This window comes from Petaurus breviceps, unplaced genomic scaffold (genome assembly GCF_028583685.1).
Source record: "Petaurus breviceps papuanus isolate PSGF00001 unplaced genomic scaffold, PetGlider_PUasm1.0 120, whole genome shotgun sequence".
Classification (NCBI taxonomy): Eukaryota; Metazoa; Chordata; class Mammalia; order Diprotodontia; family Petauridae; genus Petaurus; species Petaurus breviceps.
The window spans coordinates 3,643,644-3,663,801 of NW_027185627.1; the positions used below are offsets into that span (position 1 = coordinate 3,643,644).

Consider the following 20,158-nt stretch of genomic DNA (forward strand, 5'->3'; position numbering starts at 1 on the left):
CGAACTCGGGACATCCTGATTTAAAGCCAGCTCTCTATTTACTATGCCACACTGTTTCTCAATGCACTATTCTTTTTTAAAGCAAATTATAAAAAGTATGCTTATAAAAAAAACTTCCATTTTTAAAACACACTTAATGGCATTTTGGCACCAGATTGTTTGCAGGGGTCTAGTTTCCCACTGTTATTTCAACTCCAGAATAGTAATGAAAAAGTATTATTTTGGCAAAAACAAGGTAGGGGGTAGGTATCAAAGACACATACCCACAATGCCTAGGAAATGAAGGCTTTGTCAGAGGTGCTAAGGTAGAGGATTCCAGAAATTCTGGAAGACAGAGAAAGAGGAAAAGAAAAACAAAAATTGGAGTTGTACCAAAGGAGCTTTAATGTTTTAAATTGAAATCTGGCAGTGAGGCTCAGCAAAGATGGAAGTGTCAATTAGAAAGGTCTGGGGGAACATAAGAACTATAGAAAGTTCGTCTCAGATTTCAAAATTAATTTTTGAAAGTGGACATTGCGAAAAATATAAATCAAAGATGATTAGTGAGGTAGATCATGTATTTTAAATGGGCTTGGTATTCTTTTAAAATTTTTTATTGTTATCTTTTGTTTTATTATATTACTTGATTTCCCAACATTTCCTTCTCCTCTTCCCCATTCAGAGAGTTATTCTCTACAATAAAAAAGAAAAAGAAACAAATAAAGGGGAGAAAAGCAGTTCATCAGCCAAATCCAATAATGTATGAGTGAATGAAAAACATCATATAAATGCATATTATGTGGCGATCACTGTTTTCTGGGCCTGGAGACATAAATACTAAATCAAAACAGTGTTTACCCTTAAAGAATTTAATATTCTTGTAGGGGAAGACAACATATACAAGGGAACAAGTGATGTCCAGGGAAGAGTATTTTAGTTTATGGAGTCACAAAGATAGTGAGTGGAGCTTATATAGGGGAGTCAATTGATAGGTCGAGGCATCTGTAGGACAGCTGTGAGGAACTGTGTATAAGAAAATGGCCAGTGTGAACAGTTGAATAGGATCTCAAGCTGGGTTCCAAATCTGTAAGTACTCCACCTTTTAAGACATGTGGGGCAGTACATTCTTATATCTCTCTCTTCTTTGGTGCTAAGCATGGTCATTATAATATACAAGATTCTTAGATTTTTTTGGTTGTTTTTTCCATTTACATTGTAATCACTCTACATTCCCTTTTTCTAGTTCTGCTTAACTTCATTTTGCATCAGTTCATAAAAGTCTTTCCCATACCTCCTTTACATTTCTGTAGCACAATTGATTTAGACATTCTAATCAATGCGCATGTGCTCTATTTCTAATTCGTACAGAAAGTGTTATAAATATTTTAGTGTATATTGGACCTTTTTTTCTATCTTTGACCTCCTTGTTGTATACACTTAACAGTGAGATCTCTTGATCAAAAGCTGTGGACATTTTTGTCACTTAATATAATTCCAAATTGCTTTCTGGAATGGCTGATAAATCTTACAAATCCATCAAGTATATTAATGTGCCTGTCTTTCCACAACTCTGCCAACATTACCTATTCCCATCTCTTGTCATGTTTGCCAATTTGCCAAGGTATGAGGTAAAATCTCAGAGTTGTTTTGGTTTGTTTCTCTTATTTGGTTTGTTTCTCTTATTATTAGTCATTTGGATCACTCTTTCATATGGTTTTTAATAATTTGTAATTCTTTTGACAACTGTTTATTCAAATTCTTTGACCTTTTATCCTTTGGAGAATGACTTTTTATATATTTGTATTTAACTTAGTGGTCTTTACACTGGAAATTGTTTCAGAACAGATAAGATATTATTTCATATATAAGAAAGAGATAATAAAAAAGTAATAGCATAGGATCTCATTGGTATCCCCTGAAAAGCCCAAGCCAAGAGTAGGAAAACTCCTATGTAGGTGCCTAATGATCAGAGATGTTTATCTTATCTTAAGGCAATATTTGTGAATTTTAGAGATTCTCATTGTTATACAGAGATGACTCCACAGTGGGCTTACTGTCCACGAAAAAAACATTGGGTTCTTTATAGAAATGGGTATGAATTTGCATTTGTTCTGCTACAGTTGGTTCCTCTTATGGCCAAAGATATTCATTCTTGAGATGAGTCGTTTAGTCTGTGGTATGCTTTGTGGCTGGGGAATAGAGTGAAACTAATTGGGTCATATTGGTTGAACTCAAGACCTTGACTTCATTACTACTATTTTCTAAATAATTAAGGCAATCTAATTGGCCACAGACACTGTGCAGCAGAAAATTCAGACTCACAGCTTGAAAACTCTTGAGTGCAGCCCAAACAAGATGAAAAATGTAATTTGGGAGTGTTTAACAAAATAAACAAAAATACAATAAAACATAGAGAATGTTAATTTGTTATTTTCTAAGTTAGTATGCAGCCTACAGGGATCTTCTGTTTGAGCTTAACACTACTGTTATATAGTACTAATAAGTCAAAGCTGGAGATTTTTTTCAATATGGTATCTTCTGGCCTTAGCTGGACCCATTTCCTAGATCTAATGTAGAGGTTCATAACTTAGAGCTTTATATATTTTTTTTAATTTTTACTTTATTTATTTATATTTTATTTTATTTATACTTTATTTTTTTTAAGATGACTAATTCAATATAATTTATTTCCTTTAAAATCTTGTGTATTTTATTTTATTCTTTTAAAAGCATTATTTTGAGAAAGGATTCTTAAGTTTCTTGGGTCCATGACACAAAAGGGGTTAAGAACCTCTCCCCTAGGGTATGTACATTCATGTTGAGCTAGCTAATCACAATTTCCCAATGTCCCCTTTTCTGCACCATAGTGGCTAAAGCTGGAGATTATTATCTTTCCTTTCTGCTGCTGTTCATTCTTAGATATTTCAGTATCTCATTTATCTAGAGGTAGGTAGGTGTACGACCAAATGCTAGTCGATACATTGGGACACTTACTATACTCACCCTTTCCTCTATAAAAACAATTCAGTAATAAGGCAAAGTGACATAGGAACAAATGATTTTGTTTTTTGTTTTCTAGGTGGATCGAGTCAGCTACCTCCTCCAGGAAATCTATGGTATTGAAAACAAAAACAACCAGGAAACCAAGGTAGGTTCATGAGTTAACATCTGTTTATTGAGCACTGCTTGTAACTAGGTTTTGAGTGATGAGATTTATTTGAGGGAGAAGGGATTGTAATTAATAATAGGATCTTGTCTTTTGGCTTTTATTTGGAGTTTCCAGTAGCTCTTATGTCTGTATAACACAATTACTCCAAGGCTGACTTACTTTTCTGTTGCTGTATTAGCCTCTCAAGGAAAGCAAAAATTTCTTTCTGTGTGGATTGAGTGCCTAGTGAATAAATATCCTAAGCCTTTTTATTTTCTGTCCCACCTGAGACATAAATAGGGAATATACAGCAATAAAGGTTTTTGAGATTTTTTCCTGTCATCCAGCTGGGTAATCTTGAGCAAATCACTTCTCTCCTCTGCCTGTTGAGGTTTCCCCATCACATAAGAAGTTTTTTTTGCTGTGTTTCTACCATTCAGGGATATGCTTAGGGTGAAGTAATGTCTGTTAAAGGCTTTGAGCTCCTCTAAGGTGTTTTAGTAAGTGGGAACCTTACAATAACCTGTCTCTCCACAAAACAGAATTCATTACAAAACAGATCTATATTTGACCGCATCCATGGGACTTAAGTAATGAAATGCCAAGAGGATTTCATTATAAGGTAGTACAAGCCACGAACTGGTCCTGCAGCCCACCATGACATTAAGCACAGCATTACAGTGAATTACCACTGCCTAGAAGCACTGTGCAGTCTCTCTGGAAGGTCACTGTTATGCATTATATGAGGACTTGCTTTGTCTGTTTTCTCCCACAACCCTTACTTTCCCCTCTCCTAAGGGAGATAGTGTCAGGATGGTGGAAGTATTTTTCACTCCTGAATGAACCTGTTCTTTTTTTTTTTTAAGCAGTTGGGGTTAAATGACTTGCTCAAGGTTACACGGCCAGTTATTTCTGGGTATAGTGCTAAGTATCAGAGCCCGGATTTGATCCCCAGGTCATCCCGACACTGGGGCAGGTGCTCTTACTCGCTGTGCTACCTGGCCGCCCCTATGAACCTGTTCTTGATAGAATGGAAAGAGCAGGGCTTCCATGTTGGTGTTTAGGACTGAGGGTCTTCCTTGTCCTGGGTTAATGATGACTCATATGTCATTAATATAGTGGCATGGCTTTGCTGTTTCAGCAAACAATATTTAAATGTTAAAGTTTTAGTGGACTCTAGCAGGTTTCAGCTAGGAGAGTTGACAGTTAAGTATACTTCACATTTTAAACACCCAGCTTCAGCCTTTTGGTCAGCCTTGAATTGTTCAACATTTGTCTTACACAAAGTAAGAACTGACAACTTGGTTTGATGGAGATACAAGAGCTACAGAAAGGAAGGGCTTGCTCTGGTTAGGAAGGACCTGCCTTCACTATGGTTCTTTTCTCTTCCTTGCCTTGTTTTCATCTGCTGCTTCCTGTTTACCCATGGAATCTTGTGAGAAACCTGGAAATTATTTGTCATTACAGCCCTCTGATGATGAGAACAGCGACAACAGCAATGAATGTGTTGTGTGCCTATCTGACCTGCGAGACACTCTGATCCTTCCCTGCCGACACCTTTGCCTTTGTAACTCATGCGCTGATACCCTGCGCTATCAAGCAAATAACTGCCCCATCTGCAGGCTACGTGAGTATTCTGGGAAAATGTGATCTCCATTTTCTACTGGGACCCAAACACTAATTCTCAAAGAAATAAGAATAAATAGTTCTAGGGCAGCTAGGTGGTACAGTGAATAGAGCATCAGCCCTGGAGTCAGGAGGACCTGAGTTCAAATGTGGCCTCAGATAGTTAACACAAAACTAGCCATGTGACCTTGGGCAAGTCACTTAACCCCAATTGCCCTGCCTTCCCCCATCCAAAAAGCAAAAAACAACAGCAGAAAACCAAAAAAGAATAACTAGTTCTGCCTTTGTACGCAGGCAAGGCTGCCCTGTGCTTGATCTGTATGTATGATTTTATTTTTCTTTTTGTTTTCAGTTTTTGCTTCTCTTTGCATTTTTAGGTTGCTATAATTCTGGGTCTTTGGATAGCATGGGATAAGATCACTGTGCCTTTAGGGTAATGATGGATCAATCTTCCAGTATGATGAGTAACTGCCAGGGAGAATGATAGGTTTCTGCTTAAAGTTTATTTCTCTTGCATTTGCCACTAAGAATGGAATGTTCTGATCTTGAACATTGCATAAATATTAGTCCTGATGCCACTATTGCCATGCCCTGTAAATTTGAACACATTGACTCATCTGTAAATACTTCCCTCATCCTTATGGGATTTATCCTGTATCTTGGGCAGCCCTTCCAAGTTTCCTGTAACAACAAACAGGAAGGTTGATGTAGGAGTGACTTGCCTTGTAAAACTTTGCAAAAAAAAATTTTTCCCCACTCTAACCTATAAACACATGAAAATAAGGGAGTAAGCCAGTGGGGTAAGGAAGATAGAATTTCAGCCCCACTGCTTCTTAACTTGGTATAACCCTGCCCTTCCATTGTCTTAAATAACCTTCCACTCTGTTATCTTTCTATCATTCTCATCCTGGTTCACCATGATTGTAGGAAACCTCTGCCTGCTTCAGCTCTGTGCTAGTGATAAGGGACTCTGATTCTTCCTTTTGAAAAAATATAAATGAATTTATCAGGCTCAGAGCTTATTCTGGGGGCACAACTGTGGATGTGAAGCATCCAGGCAAAGCAGACAATCTGGGATAAAGGCTGAGTCACCAGACTAGGTGTAGGAACACAAATCACGATTCAAGGAAACGTAGAGGCAGACAATTGAGATGACAAACCGGAGGCACAAGTTTGACATGAGCTATGTTGAGACTCTCCCAGAAGAGGTGGTCCCAGAAGAATGAAGCTGCAGCCTGTAGCTACCTCTCTGCCAAGTCCCTGCGTGCCCAGTGGATGCTCTATATCATCAAGATATCAAGAGCCATCAAGCATGAGCTCCCCTAAGTATCCTCTTTGACATGTCCCTCCAGTTCTCTCCACATGGCCCAAGGTATTCCTCCTCTTCCAAACTAACTTCTCTAGATCAGGGCCTCTTAAACTTTTTCCATTCTTGACCCCTTTTCACGTTTTGGCAGCATTTCTTGGCATTGTGTTCAGAACCAAGATTGCAGTGAAGTTGCAGGATGCATCATGGGCCAGAAACACATCGGATTCGTTATGTTTGATTTTTAATTAACTTTTGGTCATTGTGCATTCAGAAACCTTTTACTATTGCCAATTTTTTTGTGACCCACAGTTTAAAAAGTGCTTCTCTAGTCTAGATTATATCCCTCCTTGCCTCAGGAAGGACTTGTCTTCCATAGGCATCCCTTCTTGTTCTTCACATCTCCCCATTTACTTGTTACTTCCCTTTGGCATTTGAATATTCCCAAGAAAACCTCTACTTCACTTCTTTCCCACTTCCAAGTACTTACCCATTTGTCTTTTCTTCCCCCTTCATGGACATATTTCTGTGTTATGTCATCAATATCACTTGCCTCATTTTTTTAAGCTGTTTATTCCCTCCTTAACCATACTTATCAAGATGGAAAAACTGTTTTAAGGTAACTAGTGATGAACTAGAGATCTTATCATTTAAGTAAGAGGAAAATTGGGGCGGCTCAGTGGCGCAGTAAATAGAGCACCGGCCCTGAAGTCAGGAGGACCTGAGTTCAAATCTGGCCTCAGACACTTAACACAAAAAACTAGCCGTGTGACCTTGGGCAAGTCACTTAACCCCAATTGCCCTACCTTCCCCCTCAAAAAAAAAAAGGGCAAATTTAAGACTATTGAGTCTTAGTAGGGTTAAATCCTTGACTGAGGTATTACTTTGGAAGGCTATACTTTATTAAAAAGAAACAGGGTTTGTAAAGGGGAGAAGGGGAGAATAGAGTAGAATTGTTTTATAAAGAAATATATACTACCAATCATGATTTTAGTGAATTGATGGGGAAACATGCCCCTCCCTCTCTGAGGAGAAGTAGCAGGCTTTTGGTCCAGAATGAGGCATAGATTTTCAAATGTCGCCAGGGTGTTGATTGTCTTCTTGCATGGTCTTCTTTGTCATAAAGGACAGTTCTGTTGAGTAGAGGAGTCTTTGGGAAGTGATGGTGATCTTCACAAAAAGAAGAGAATGTCAGTAAAACACCTTTAAAAAGATGTATGAGAAAACCTAGAAATCTGATAGGAGAAGTATGGTATAATGCATTTGGATGGAGGTCAGTGGAGGCAGAGACAGAAGCAGTACTTTAATTGGCATATACTATAGACCACTTGAATGGGGAGAATTCAGTTATTTAGACATCTGCTTGAGTGCTTTCTCTGCCACAAGCAGAGTAGCTAATAATTTCTTAACTTGCCTTAATGATAACTTTGTCCTTCAGAAGGTAGGTGGAACAACCAGGGATTTTGATCTTCTAATCTGGATTTGATTGGGAGGAAGGAGGGTCAGAGAAGTGATGCTCAACTCTTATTTTGCTTTTCATTTCTCTGCTGAGGAGTATGATTGCTGCAGTGGAATGAACAGGAAAATATAAAGCTCATAAGGAGTTGATGCCTCATGTAATTAAGGAAATAGTAAGAGAACAGTGAACTGTTCTTGATGAATGCAAGTTAGAACTGCACCTTAGAGCACAGAAGGAATTGGCCAGTGTGATTGTTGAGCCACTCCATCTTCAGTGAGCCTAGAAGGATCATAGATCAGAGAACTGGAAAGTTGTTGTTGGATTAGAGTAGGACTCGAGAAAGTCTCCGTTTAAAAAAAAAAAGGAAATGGAGTCTGAAAACTATGGATCCATAAATTTTAATGGTTGGTAGAATTCTAGAACATTTATTACAAGCATAATTAACAAACATCTAGAAAAGGAAGTACTGATAGCAAATACATTCATGGCTTCATCAAGAACAAGTAAATTTTACTTTTTTTTTTTGACAGGATTACCATACTGGTAGGTTGGGAGAATTCTGTAGCAAACATTTACATAGAATTGATTAAAAAAATTTTTTTTGGGGGGGGAAAGGTCATAGTGGTGGTTTTTAACCTCATTATTACTTCCCAACAATACTTCTTCAACAGAATTTGTCCTTGTGCCAAAAAGAAGAGTTAAAAGAAAATAAAGCAGCACATCAACAATGTCTGTCAGCACATGCTGCTTACCATATGTACAGTCCTCTCTGTCTAGGAGAGGGAAGTGAGTTTCATTATCAGTCCTCTGGCATTAGGATTATATCCCCATCATATTTACATGAATTTTGTTGTTTTTTAGTGGTTTTCTTTTACATTATTGTTGTCATTATTTATATTGTTCTCTTGGTTCTGTTTTCTTCACTCTGCATCAGTTTACAAGTTCATCAAGTTTCTCTGATACCCTCATATTCATCATTTCTTAGAACTCACTCATTTTCCGTCACTTTTGTTGTACTGTTCCTCAATGGATGGGCATCCACTTTGTTTAAAATTTTTTTTGCTATTCTAAAAAATACTGCTTTGAATATTTTGGTATATGTAGGACCTTTCCCACAGTCTTTAAACTTATTTGGGATATATACCCAGTAGTGATATCCCAAGGTTTTTAGCAAATCTTTTAATAAATTCTGTAATGCTGTTCTTGAGGACAATAGAGATGTGGGCTAGATAACAGTAAAATTTAGGTAGATTCAGCACTGGTTGGATGGTCAGACCCAGTGAGGAGTCATTAATCATTTTATGTCAACTTAGCAGGTGATCTCCAGTGAATTGTTCCAGGGATCTGTGCACATGGCCTTTTGCTGTTGAACTTTTTATCATTGACTAGGATAAAAAGTTAGATGGCTTGCTTATCAAATTTGCAGATGACGCAAAGCTTTTAGGGCTCTCTAATGTGCTGGATAATAATCCCATTTCAAAACGATTTTGATAGGCTATAGAACACTAGGCCAAATCTAATAAGACATCATGTAGTGGGGACAAATATAAAATCTTACATTTGGGTTAAAAAAAAATAAACTTGGCAACTCACACACAGTGTTCTACCTGCCATCATTGTGCTATTACACTGGCTGAAATGATCTCCATCCATACCTCTGCTTCCTGGAATCCCTGGTTTCTTTCAAGAGTCATCTCAAACACCACCTCTATAACAGGTGATACCCCTAGTCGCTAGTGCCTTTTATGCCAAGGTTACCTTGTATTTTATGTGTATGTCTTATATATGCCTAAATAAGTGTATGTTGTCTCCCCTATAGACTGTATCGTCAGTTCTTAGCATGGTGTCTGGCCTATAGTAGGTGCTTAATAAATGTTTCTTGATTGATTGATCAAGTTATTCACAGATAGGGGAGATATAACTAGACTGCAGTTTGCTGTTAAAAAATCTGAGAGTTTTAATGAACTCCACGGTTAGGAGGCATTAGCAATGAGATATGGCAGCTGAGAAAGACAATGCAATATTAGGCTACATGAAAAGTCTAGTATACAGGACTAGGGAAGTGATAGTCTCTTAGTACTTTACCCTGGTCAGACCCTGCTTATAATAATATATCCAGTTCTGGGGACCACATTTGAGGAAGGACATGGTTGATCCAGGGATTGTCCTGAGAAGGACTTGAGGATGGGGAAGAGCCTCAGATTAATGCCTTATGAGATTAGGTTGATGTGATTGTGAGTGCTTCCCCTGGAAAAGAGAAGAAAAAACTAGAATAGGGAGGTTATGCAATGGGGAAAAAATATTGGATCCAGAATCAGAGAACTTAGGTTCAAGTCATGGCTCTTCCATGTATGTTAGGCAAATCACTTAATCCTTCTGCATCTCAGTTTTATTGTCTGTAAAATGAAGATACTGGACTAGGTGACTTGTGAAGTCCTTTCAGGTTCTGAATTTATAATCTTATGAATTAGGGTGGGCGTGATCTCAAATCTAATATCTTTTTCTCAGTCTTCATCCCTCTTGTCCTTTTGTACTGTCACCTCCTTGATATTTTCTTTTCTCTAGGTTTTGTGACACTAGTTTCTCCTGGTTCTCCTCCTACTTATCTGCTCATTCCTAAGTCTCCTTTGCCGTATATTCATCTGGGTCACTCCTACTAAGAGATCCCCCAAGCATCTGTTCTGGGTCCTCTTCTCTCCTCTTTCTGTTACTTTGTTTGGAGATCTCATCACCTGCCATCTATTCAGTTATCATCTCTGTGCGGATGATTCTCCAGCCCTATTCTCTCTGCTTTCAGTCTTATATCTCCAACTCCCTATTGGCTATCTTAAACTCAGCATGTCTAAAACGGAACTCTTTATGTTCCCCCCAAGTCCCTCTCCTCTTCTGAACTCCATTATTACTTTTGAGGATACTGCTCTCCTCCCCATCACCTAGGCTCACAACCTAGGTATCACCTTTGATTTCCCGTTGTCACTCCTCATATCCAATGTGTTGCCAAGCTCTGTTAGTTTCACCTTTGTAACATCTAACATTTATCTCCTGTCCTCTGACTCTGTCACCACCCTGGTGCAGGCCCTCATCAACTCACACCTGGACTATTGCAGCAGCCTGTTGATCTTCCTGTTATAAATCTCTCCTCACTACATTCTACCCATCAGCTGTCAAAATGATATTATTAAAGCACAAGACTGACCATGTCATCTTTCCCTCCCCCCACTCAAGAAACTCCAGTGGCTCCTTATTGCCTCCAAGATAAAAATCCTTTGACATTCAAAGTCCTTTCCTTCCCTTTCCTACCTTTCCAGTTTCATATTTCCTCACTCAGTGTGACCCAGTAACGCTGACTTTCTTATTGTCGCTGTCATAAGACTCCAGATCTCCTAACTCTGTTCATATTCATTAGGTTTCTTCCATGCATGGACTTGTCTTTTCCCATCTCTGTCTCCTGACTTTCCCGGCTTTCTTCAGGTTCCAGCTAAAACCCTACCTTCTGCAGTAAGCTTTTCCCAGTCCCCCTTTGTTCTAGTGCCCTCCCTTTGTTGGCGATTTAAAGCTTAGCTGGTGTGTGGCTTGTTTACACACAGTTGTTTGCATTTTTGTCTTCGCATGAACCTGAGAGTGGGACTTTTACCTTTCTCTGTATCCCCAACATTGAGCACAGTGTCTGGTACACAGGAGGTGCTTAATAAATGTTTATTGATTGGCCTCAAATGTTTGAAGGTTGTCCCATGGAAGAAGTATCATACTTCCTATGCTTGGCCCCAGGGTACAGAAATAGTTAACCAGAGGTGGAAATTGCTTAGAAGCAAAAGAGGACAAACTTAGCAATTTTTGTTGAGGATACCACCATTCTTTCAATCACCCAGGTTCAAAATCTCAAAATCTTCCTTGATTATTCACTTTCACGCACTCTTTATCTCCAATCAGTTGCCAAATCTCATTGATTTTTACCACAAAACCTTTCACATCCATCCTTTTCTCTCTACTTACATAAGCATCATTCTAGAATAGAATCATCTATTTGCCTCTAATCTAAAATCTGAGTCACAATCTAACTCCAGCATAGATTTCTAGATTTGTTGCAAAATGTTCTCCCTTATAGAATGTACATTTCAGTCTCACCTGGTCTTCTTGCTGTTCCCTGTACCTGTTTTCCCATTTCAATTTGAGTTTTTTCAATTCCCCCCTTTGATCATTGGGAGACTTGTCTCCTATGGTCTGCTTATCTATAAGCTTACTAGCTTATAAGGTTTTTAACATGGTTGTTATTAGTAGTTTGCACTAACATAAGCTTTCTGGTACAAGTTTCGATCTGGCTTTAACAACTAAGGCAAAGTGTAAAGAGAATAAGACAGAAGGCAGTAAGGGTCCATTTACCAAGACCAGCTAAAAGACTGTTTCTCTGCGGCCAAGTGAACAAGAAAATGGGGTTTCACCAGAGATCACCCGTAATGGGTAGTTGTATTTCTGCTATAACTCACTGGATCTTATTTAGGCTGGTCACAGTTTCTTCTGACTGGTTAATGTAAGAACAACAAGATTGATTAATCATAACATAAGCCCTTCCCTGAGTTGCAAAGTTAAGTAACTAAGAGCTACTGAACCTACTTCAATCTAGAGTGAAGAGATGGACTCATTTTTGACCTGAGCCAGTCTCCCAATTTCAAGTGAGAAATTCAAACTACTTGGTGGATTCACAGGACGGATTTGAGAGAGGAGATTTGCATGTCACTGTGGTAACCAAGAAAACTCAGCAAACATAAACACCATGAAACAAAAAGCCAAAGTAATACAATAGTGATCATCAATGTTAACTAATATCAAGTCACGTGTATCCTAGTAACTAACCTATTGCCAATATCCATTTAATCAACACTTTTCATCTGGATCCCAGATATCCCATATAGGCCTCTGATCGTTGGAAACATCTTCTCTTGGACATTCTGGAATTAAGCCTTGTTCTCGGGGAAGCTCTGAAGCAGACTCCTCATAAATAGATTTGCTTCTCTGGTTCTAAGTCACTTACAGAGAATCCTAGGTAATTTTCTTAAAATCTGCCAGTAATAAGACTCAGTACAATTCAAAACAACCTTTAAATTTGGTTTTCCAGTAATCCATGTGGCAAAAACCAGCTCAAGCCTTATTATGGTTCTGAGCTCATTAACAGTCGAGCTATAAGAAAAATTAGGAATTTCAGTTTTTACATACTCTTTGCTGTTTCTATCTTTACCTAAACCCTATACCTGACATGGAAATTGCTATTGATAGGTTGAAGGACTAATTTTTTTTTTTTTTGCTTTTTGAGGGCAGCTGGGATTAAGCGACTTGCCCAAGGTCACACGGCTAGTTTCTGTGTTAAGTGTCTGAGGCCAGATTTGAACTCAGATCCTCTTGACTCCAGGGCTGGTGCTCTATTCACAGCACCACCTAGCCACCCCAAAGGAATAATTTTTTAAAGAATTTATGAGGGTCTGACTTGCATGTATCTTAAAATTATCAAGCAGATAACTTCAGATAGGAAAATAATTTCACCCTCTTCACAATTATCACTGTAATTTTACATGTCAAATCTTTAATCCAGTTTTTGAAATTTATAATCCAGTTAGAGACATTTGGAAGCCAAACATATGTTTACATACTTTAGTTCTTAGAAAACACAAATCTTGTTGCCTTTTTTTTTTTTTTTTGCTTTTTGGAGGGGGGGAAGTCAGGGAAATTGGGGTTAAGTGACTTGCCCAAGGTCACACGGCTAGTGTTAAGTGTCTGAGGCCGGATTTGAACTCGGGTCCTCCTGACTCCAGGACCGGTGCTCTATTTACTGCACCACCTAGCCACCCTTCCTGTTGCTCTTTCAAAATTTACTACCCCATTTAATTAGAAAACTTTTATATTACATCTTTCTCTACAAATCCTTTCTCTAATTTCCCTCTTAGGAGGATATTTTCCTCATTTCATAAAAACAAAGGTGTGGTAAACCCATGATTTCTTTTATTTAGTTGCTTAGGATATGAAATTACCTACTAAATCTGATTGAAAACAGTAAGATCTTTTATACTCGTATCCTGTTATAGTAACTTAGAGATATTTTAGCATTAATCTTTTAATAAATACATTTAGTATTGGAACAATGAAACTTCTGCAGTTCACCTGCCTTAAATAGGGAAATTTGCTATGAAAAGAAGCAGGGTCATGGTTATAACTGCAGTAAGACAAGTGCTCAAGGCCTAAGCGTAAAGGCACAGAGTGACTCAACATAAAATGTCATTAGTTCTGTTGCATTTCAGGTAGGGTTGTCGTTATTATTTGGAGCAATCAATCATACAGCAGAATTTTACATTATTCATAGGTTATCATAACCAGGCTCAGAAATAATCAGGTAGGAAACATTCCTGTTCAAAAAAGGAAATAATACAGTGGACAAACAAATGGAGTCAATAAGATCCAACCTCGGGCCGTGCCAGGGTCATCCCCTCCACTTTTCCCAGGGACAGATATCCATCCACCTATAGCAGTTCTCAAATCACACTTCCTTTGAGCAACACATACCATTACTCTCAAATGTTGGATTACTGACTTAATAATCATGCGCACATTTATACTGAATTCAAAACTCAAACACTGGGTGGCTAGGTGGCGCAGTGAATAGAACACCAGCCCTGGAGTCAGGAAGACCTGAGTTCAAATCTGGCCTCAAACACTTAACACTAGCCATGTGAACTTGGGCAAGTCACTTAACCCCAATTGCCCTCCAAAAAGCAAAAAAAAACAAAAAAACCCCTCAAATACTATCAAATTACAATCCTGATTTTTTATCTCCAATGGTAAGTTTCACTAATTACATCTTAGAGTTAGATATAGTTATTATTTCTCTTATGTTTCAATAACAGCAACAAAAATAAATTACCAGGCCTTTCACAATAAAATCACTTAACACCTTTTCTTTTTCTTGTTTTTCTTCTAGAGTTAAAACTCATGCTCGTGTAAAAAAATCAGTAATTAGAAATCAAGAAAATAATTACATTCTGGAATTCTACATAGTGAATATACAGTTGTTCACTCAAGGGAAAACAAAACAGAAAAACAGTAGCTAATTGATATAAATCTCCAGACTAACAGATATTCATTTCTTAAAGCATTGTATATTAACTCCTTAAGGCAAAAATAACACTTTACCACTGGAATCTATTGAGACTAAGTTGACACAAGATTTAACTTCAGTATATACTATTCAGGGTTTAACATCATAATTTTCATAATTACAGATTGTCAAATCACTTCTATACTATAAACAAACTTATGAGCCCTCCCTCTTCCTTTGGCAAGGGGTGTTTGAAAAGGAAGAGGGGATCCTATTTTCTTATTAAACCAATTCATTATTTTGGAATTTCGCAACACTTTGTAAGTTCTTTCACAGGCTTGATAAGAGTTTATGATCTTGCCCAAGCAGATGATTCCAGAGAACCTTGCAAGTTTGCAAATAAGGAAATTTTACAAGGTCATCTTTTATTTTTCTTTTGCCACAAAGTAAGTAATTGCTATTCTTCCCTTTTAAAATATACCCAATTGGGGCAGCTAGGTGGCGCAGTAAGTAAGAGCGCTGGCCTCAGATACTTAGCACCCACACAAAAAATCTGGCTATGTAACCTTGGGCAAGTTACTTAACCCCAACTGCTTTAAAAAAATAAAATAAAATATACCCAATTAAGTGCTTCACAGGTTTTAATATCATGACAGCAACCTCGTATAACTTAATAATTTCCATATTGTGAATTAAATTTTCTAATGATGCAGTTGCATTATCTAATAGTATTTCTTATACAATGGATTCTGAAAAATTACAATACAAAAAAATTTAGAGATACAATAACAATATATACACTATCACGTATTTAAAACATGAAACAAAACTCATTACCAATTAAATGGCATGATTTTAGTCAAATGCATTTCCAAGTTTAGTTACAGAGAAAATTATTCATTTTTTTCATCTTTAGCATTTTGTACTAATCACATTTAAAACCTGAAATAGAGCTACCCAGTATGGAGTAATTAATTAATCAAAGAAGTAATAATAACAATAGCTAACATTTACATAGTACTTACCATATGCCAGGCACTATTAAGCATTTTATAATCATTATATCGTATTGATCCTTACAACAGTCCCAAGAGGTGAATCATCATCCCCCTTCCAATTCAGGGAACTGAAGTGCTTAGGCAGAGGCAAGGTAACTTGCTTAAGGTCATATAGCTAACAAATTTCTGAGACTGGATTTTGATTCAGTATTTTTCTGATCCATGATCATCTTAATGTCAGATGGTAAATGTAGTTTGAATTAGGTTCTAATTTGCCATGATTAATTATCCTATTTAGTTTCAGAACAAAATTTCATCCAAATCAAATCTGGATTTGTAATCAATAATGGTAACAATTTAAACATCAACAACAAAGGAGATTTTTCCCCTCAAGGGCCATTAGTTGGCAGTACTTCAAAATTTAGAGCCTGTTTTCAATTAGCTCAGTTTGAAAGATTTATGGTGATGTCCCTAGTTCCCCATAGCTTTTCTCTTTATTTCTTTTAAATAACCCAAAGATTCAAATGAATTATTTCTGTTTTTTCAACCTCAGCATACTCAACTACTTAAAGAGGGCGGCTTCACCTTTCCCAGGGGCATCTACTATTCTCTGTAGTTTTGTGTGTTTTTTTTTTAAATTGAAGGCCTTTATGTGACAACCTCACATTCTCATCTCCCAGCTTTTAGGATCCATGAGGATTTTATATTCCTCACATAACAAATAAAATATGCTTTTTTTTAATTGATAAAAACCATTCACACTTGAATGGCATGTAACTTTATTCTTTTTTTTTTAATTACATATACAGAAACACAAAGCCCTTGTCATCTTTGAGAGAAAACCAGAACAGCTCCATTTCATGAATGGCAGCACAATTAAAGCTAAAATAATACAAAAATGGTTTGAAAAAATCCCTTGTACGGTACACTCTCAAGTAAAACAAAAAAGATAAATGACAGTCCTTTCTAGTAGCCAGAAAAATGGGTATCTACTTAGTTGGACTTTGCAGTTCAGTTCTGTGTAACCAACACAATGTACATATATATAGTTAGATGTATAGTCCATGTAGATTAGAAATACCTCATCTATTTATGTAATTCTTCTAATTTTTAAGCTGCTTGACTGATACAGTTTAGAGTATTATAGCATCACATGAAACAATGACTTTACATGATTGCTTCTTTGAAATACTAAGAACTTGTATACATTTATTTGGCTTGTAAAGGACTGGACTATTACAGAGAATGTAATCTAGCTCTGCCTTTATTTTTTTTAATTAAACGCTTTATTAACTTCTAGTTTACATCATTCATTTCCACGAGATTTTGAATTACAAATTTTCTCCTTGTTTTTCCCCTACCCACCACCCCAAAATAGCAGTCCCACTGGATATCCCCTCCTCCAATCTGCTGTCTCCCATATCTTCTCCTATACCCCCTCTTACTTTCCAGTAGGACACAGTGGATCTTTATGCCCTAGTGCCTGTATATCTTATTTCCCAGTTACATATAAAATAATATTAATAACAATATATATGTATATATATATATATATATATATTTAGACATTTGATTTTAAAGCTTTGAATTCCAGATTCATTCCCTTCCTCCCTTGTCACCCATCCTTACTGGGAAGATAAGCAATTCAATATAGCTTGTATATGTGTAGCTATGCAAACATTTCCATGGTGGATATATTGCAAAAGACTGGCTATATTTCCCTCCCTCCTATCCTACCTTCTACTTGGTCTGTTCTCTACTTTGATCCTGTCCCTTTTCAACAGTGGGTTCTTTCAACTTCCCTCCCTCCCTTCCATCATCCCCCCTCTCATCCCCTTCCACCCTACTCTCTTGTAGGGTGAGATACCCTATTTAGTGTGTATGTCATTCCCTCCCTAAGCCAGATTCAATGAGAATAAGGTTGTCCCATTCCCTTTTGCCTTCTTGTTCTTCCCCTCCATTGTGACCATTTTCCCTTGCCTCTTCTATATGAGATAGTTTACCACATTCTGTCTCGCCCCATCTCCTCTTATTATATTCCTCTCTCACCTCTTAATTGCACCTTTTAAGTATCATCCCTTCCTATTAAATTGGTCCTGTGCCCTCTATCTATGTATACCTGTACACATATATATACACACATTCACATATGTATTCATATGCCCATACACCCTCCTATATAGACATATGTATGTGTATGTGTATATATATATATATATATATATATATATATATATATATATATGTATATACACATTTCTATTCCCTTCAACTATTCTCATACTGAGAAAAGTTTCCTAAGTTACAATTATCGTTTTTCCTTGTAGGGATGTAAATAGTTCAACTTTGGTAAGTTCCTTATGATTTCTTTTCCCTGTTTACCTTCTCATGCTTTTCTTGTTTTTTGTATCTGAATGTCAGATTTTCTATTCAACTCTTCTATTCATAACCCCTGAAACATGATACTCAGTTTTGCTGCGTAGTTGATTCTTGGTTTTAATCCCAGCTCCTTTGTCTTCCAGAATAATCATATTCCAAGCCCTTTGATCCCTCAGTGTGGAAGCTGCCAGATCCTGGGTTATCCTGATTGTGTCTCTACAATATTAAAATTGTTTCTTCCTGGCTGCTTGTAATATTTTCTCCTTGATCTGGGAATTCCAGAACCTGGCTATAATATTCCTAGGAGTTTTCTTTTTGGGATCTTTTTCAGGAGGTGATTGGTAGATTCTTTCAACCTCGACTTTGCCCTCTGGTTCTAAAACATCAGGGCAATTTTCCTTGAGAATTTCTTGAAGGATGATTTCTAGGTTCTTTTTTTGATCATGGCTTTCAGGTAGTCCAATAATTTTTAAAGTATTTCTCCTGGATCTATTTTCCAGGTCAGTGGTTTTCCCAATGATATTTCACATTGCCTTCTATTTTTTCATTTGTTTGGATCTGTTTAATAGTATCTTGATTTCTCATAAAGTCACTAGCTTCCATTTGCTCCAGTCTAATTCTGAAGGAATGATTCTCCTCATTGAGCTTTTGAGATTCTTTTTCCATCTGGCAAATTCAGCTTTTTAAGGCATTCTTCTCCTCATTGCCTTGTTGAACCTCTTTTGCCATTTGAGTTAGTCTGTTTTTTAAGGTGTTATTTTCTTCAGTCAGATTGTTGACTCATTTCATAATTTTCTTGCATCATTCTCATTTCCCAATTTTTCCTCTACTTCTCTTATTTGGTTTTCAAAATCTTTCTTAAGGTCCTCTGTGGCCTGTAACCAGCTCGTATTTTTCTTGGAAGCTTTTGGTTCAGGAGTTCTGACTTTGTTGTCTTCCTCCTGTTCCATGCTTTGATCCTTTTTGTCCCCAAAATAGGAGTGTAAAGTTGAGTTTCTCTGCTTGCTTTGCTTCCCTCGTTTGCTCATGTTTCCACTCAATTACTTGACTTTTGGGCTTTTTGCCACAGTAGGACTCTGCTGCCAGACAGGGGAGCTTAGTCCTATTTGCTGGGGTTTTCTCAGCTGCCGAAGGTTAATTAGTTGGGTGCCCTCTCTGAAGCCTCTACACGCTCTGGCAAGCTGGTCACACACCCCAGGACCTCCACCCTAGACTGCAATCCAGATACAACCAGGTTAAAGCAAGAGCAATTACCCCTCAGACTGGTTGCTTGGTCTTCCTACAATCTGCAGGCAAGAGCTGAAACAGCCAAATGTCTGCACCTGCACAGCCGAGGTGCCTCAGCGGCTTCTCGCCCAGGGGGCAAGGCCAGCTGCACTCCCAAACTACTGGATCCCAAAGTCCACACTGCACTTTGTCCTTAGCATCTGTGGGTTGATAATTCTGGAAACTGCCAGAGCTGCTGGTGATCTGAAGTCCCTCCAGCCTGTGGCTGGCTGTGGCTACCCTGGGGCTAAGATCTGTGGCTCAAGCAGGGTTGGGGTTGGCTCCCAGAGCATTGCGCTGGTCACTTCCTGCTGGCCTGCCGGGCTGTCCTCAGTGGGAAGTTAGCTTCTCTGTGTCATTTTGTGGGTTCTGTAGCTCCAGAGTTTGTTCAGAGTCAACAAAGTTTGTTCAGGTGGAAGCTGGAGCCCTGTGGAAGTCCTGTTTCTACTCCACCATCTTGACTCCACCCCCTGGCTCTGCCTTTAAAGAATATGTCTCTTGGGGCAGCTAGGTGGTGCAGTGAATAGAGCACTAGCCCTGTAGTCAGGAGGACCTGAATTCAAATTTGATCTAAGACACTTGACATTTAACTAGCCGTGTGACCTTGGGCAAGTCATTCAACTCCAATTGCCTTGCCTTCCCCCTCCAAAACCCCCCCAAAAGAATATGGGTCTTAAAAACGGATTCTCTGCATTCCAGAGTGAATGACCTTGTTTGAGTTCTGAAGCTATCTTGTAAGGCTGATTTTTAAAAAAATTCTCTTCTAATGACCCTTCAAGGACAGAATTTTAGTATACTATCTTCAGATCCATTTTGCAAATATATTATTGTAGTCTGCATATCATAAAGAATAACACATATGATTTCTCATATCCTTATCTCAAGAGATCAAAAACCTCCCTTAAACCTCTATTTG

At 37.8% G+C, this 20,158-nt stretch overlaps 1 protein-coding gene across 4 annotated transcripts in view; it reads left to right on the forward strand.

The window, feature by feature from the left end:
- The window catches only part of MGRN1 (mahogunin ring finger 1), a 131,112-nt gene that overhangs the window by 83,149 nt on the left and 27,805 nt on the right, over positions 1-20,158 (forward strand). For all 4 annotated transcript variants that reach the window (XM_069089487.1, XM_069089495.1, XM_069089504.1 and 1 more), the window contains exons 9-10: positions 3,059-3,127; positions 4,595-4,754. In XM_069089487.1, the coding sequence (XP_068945588.1) occupies positions 3,059-3,127; positions 4,595-4,754 (229 nt within the window). The remainder of the gene's footprint in view (positions 1-3,058; positions 3,128-4,594; positions 4,755-20,158) is intronic.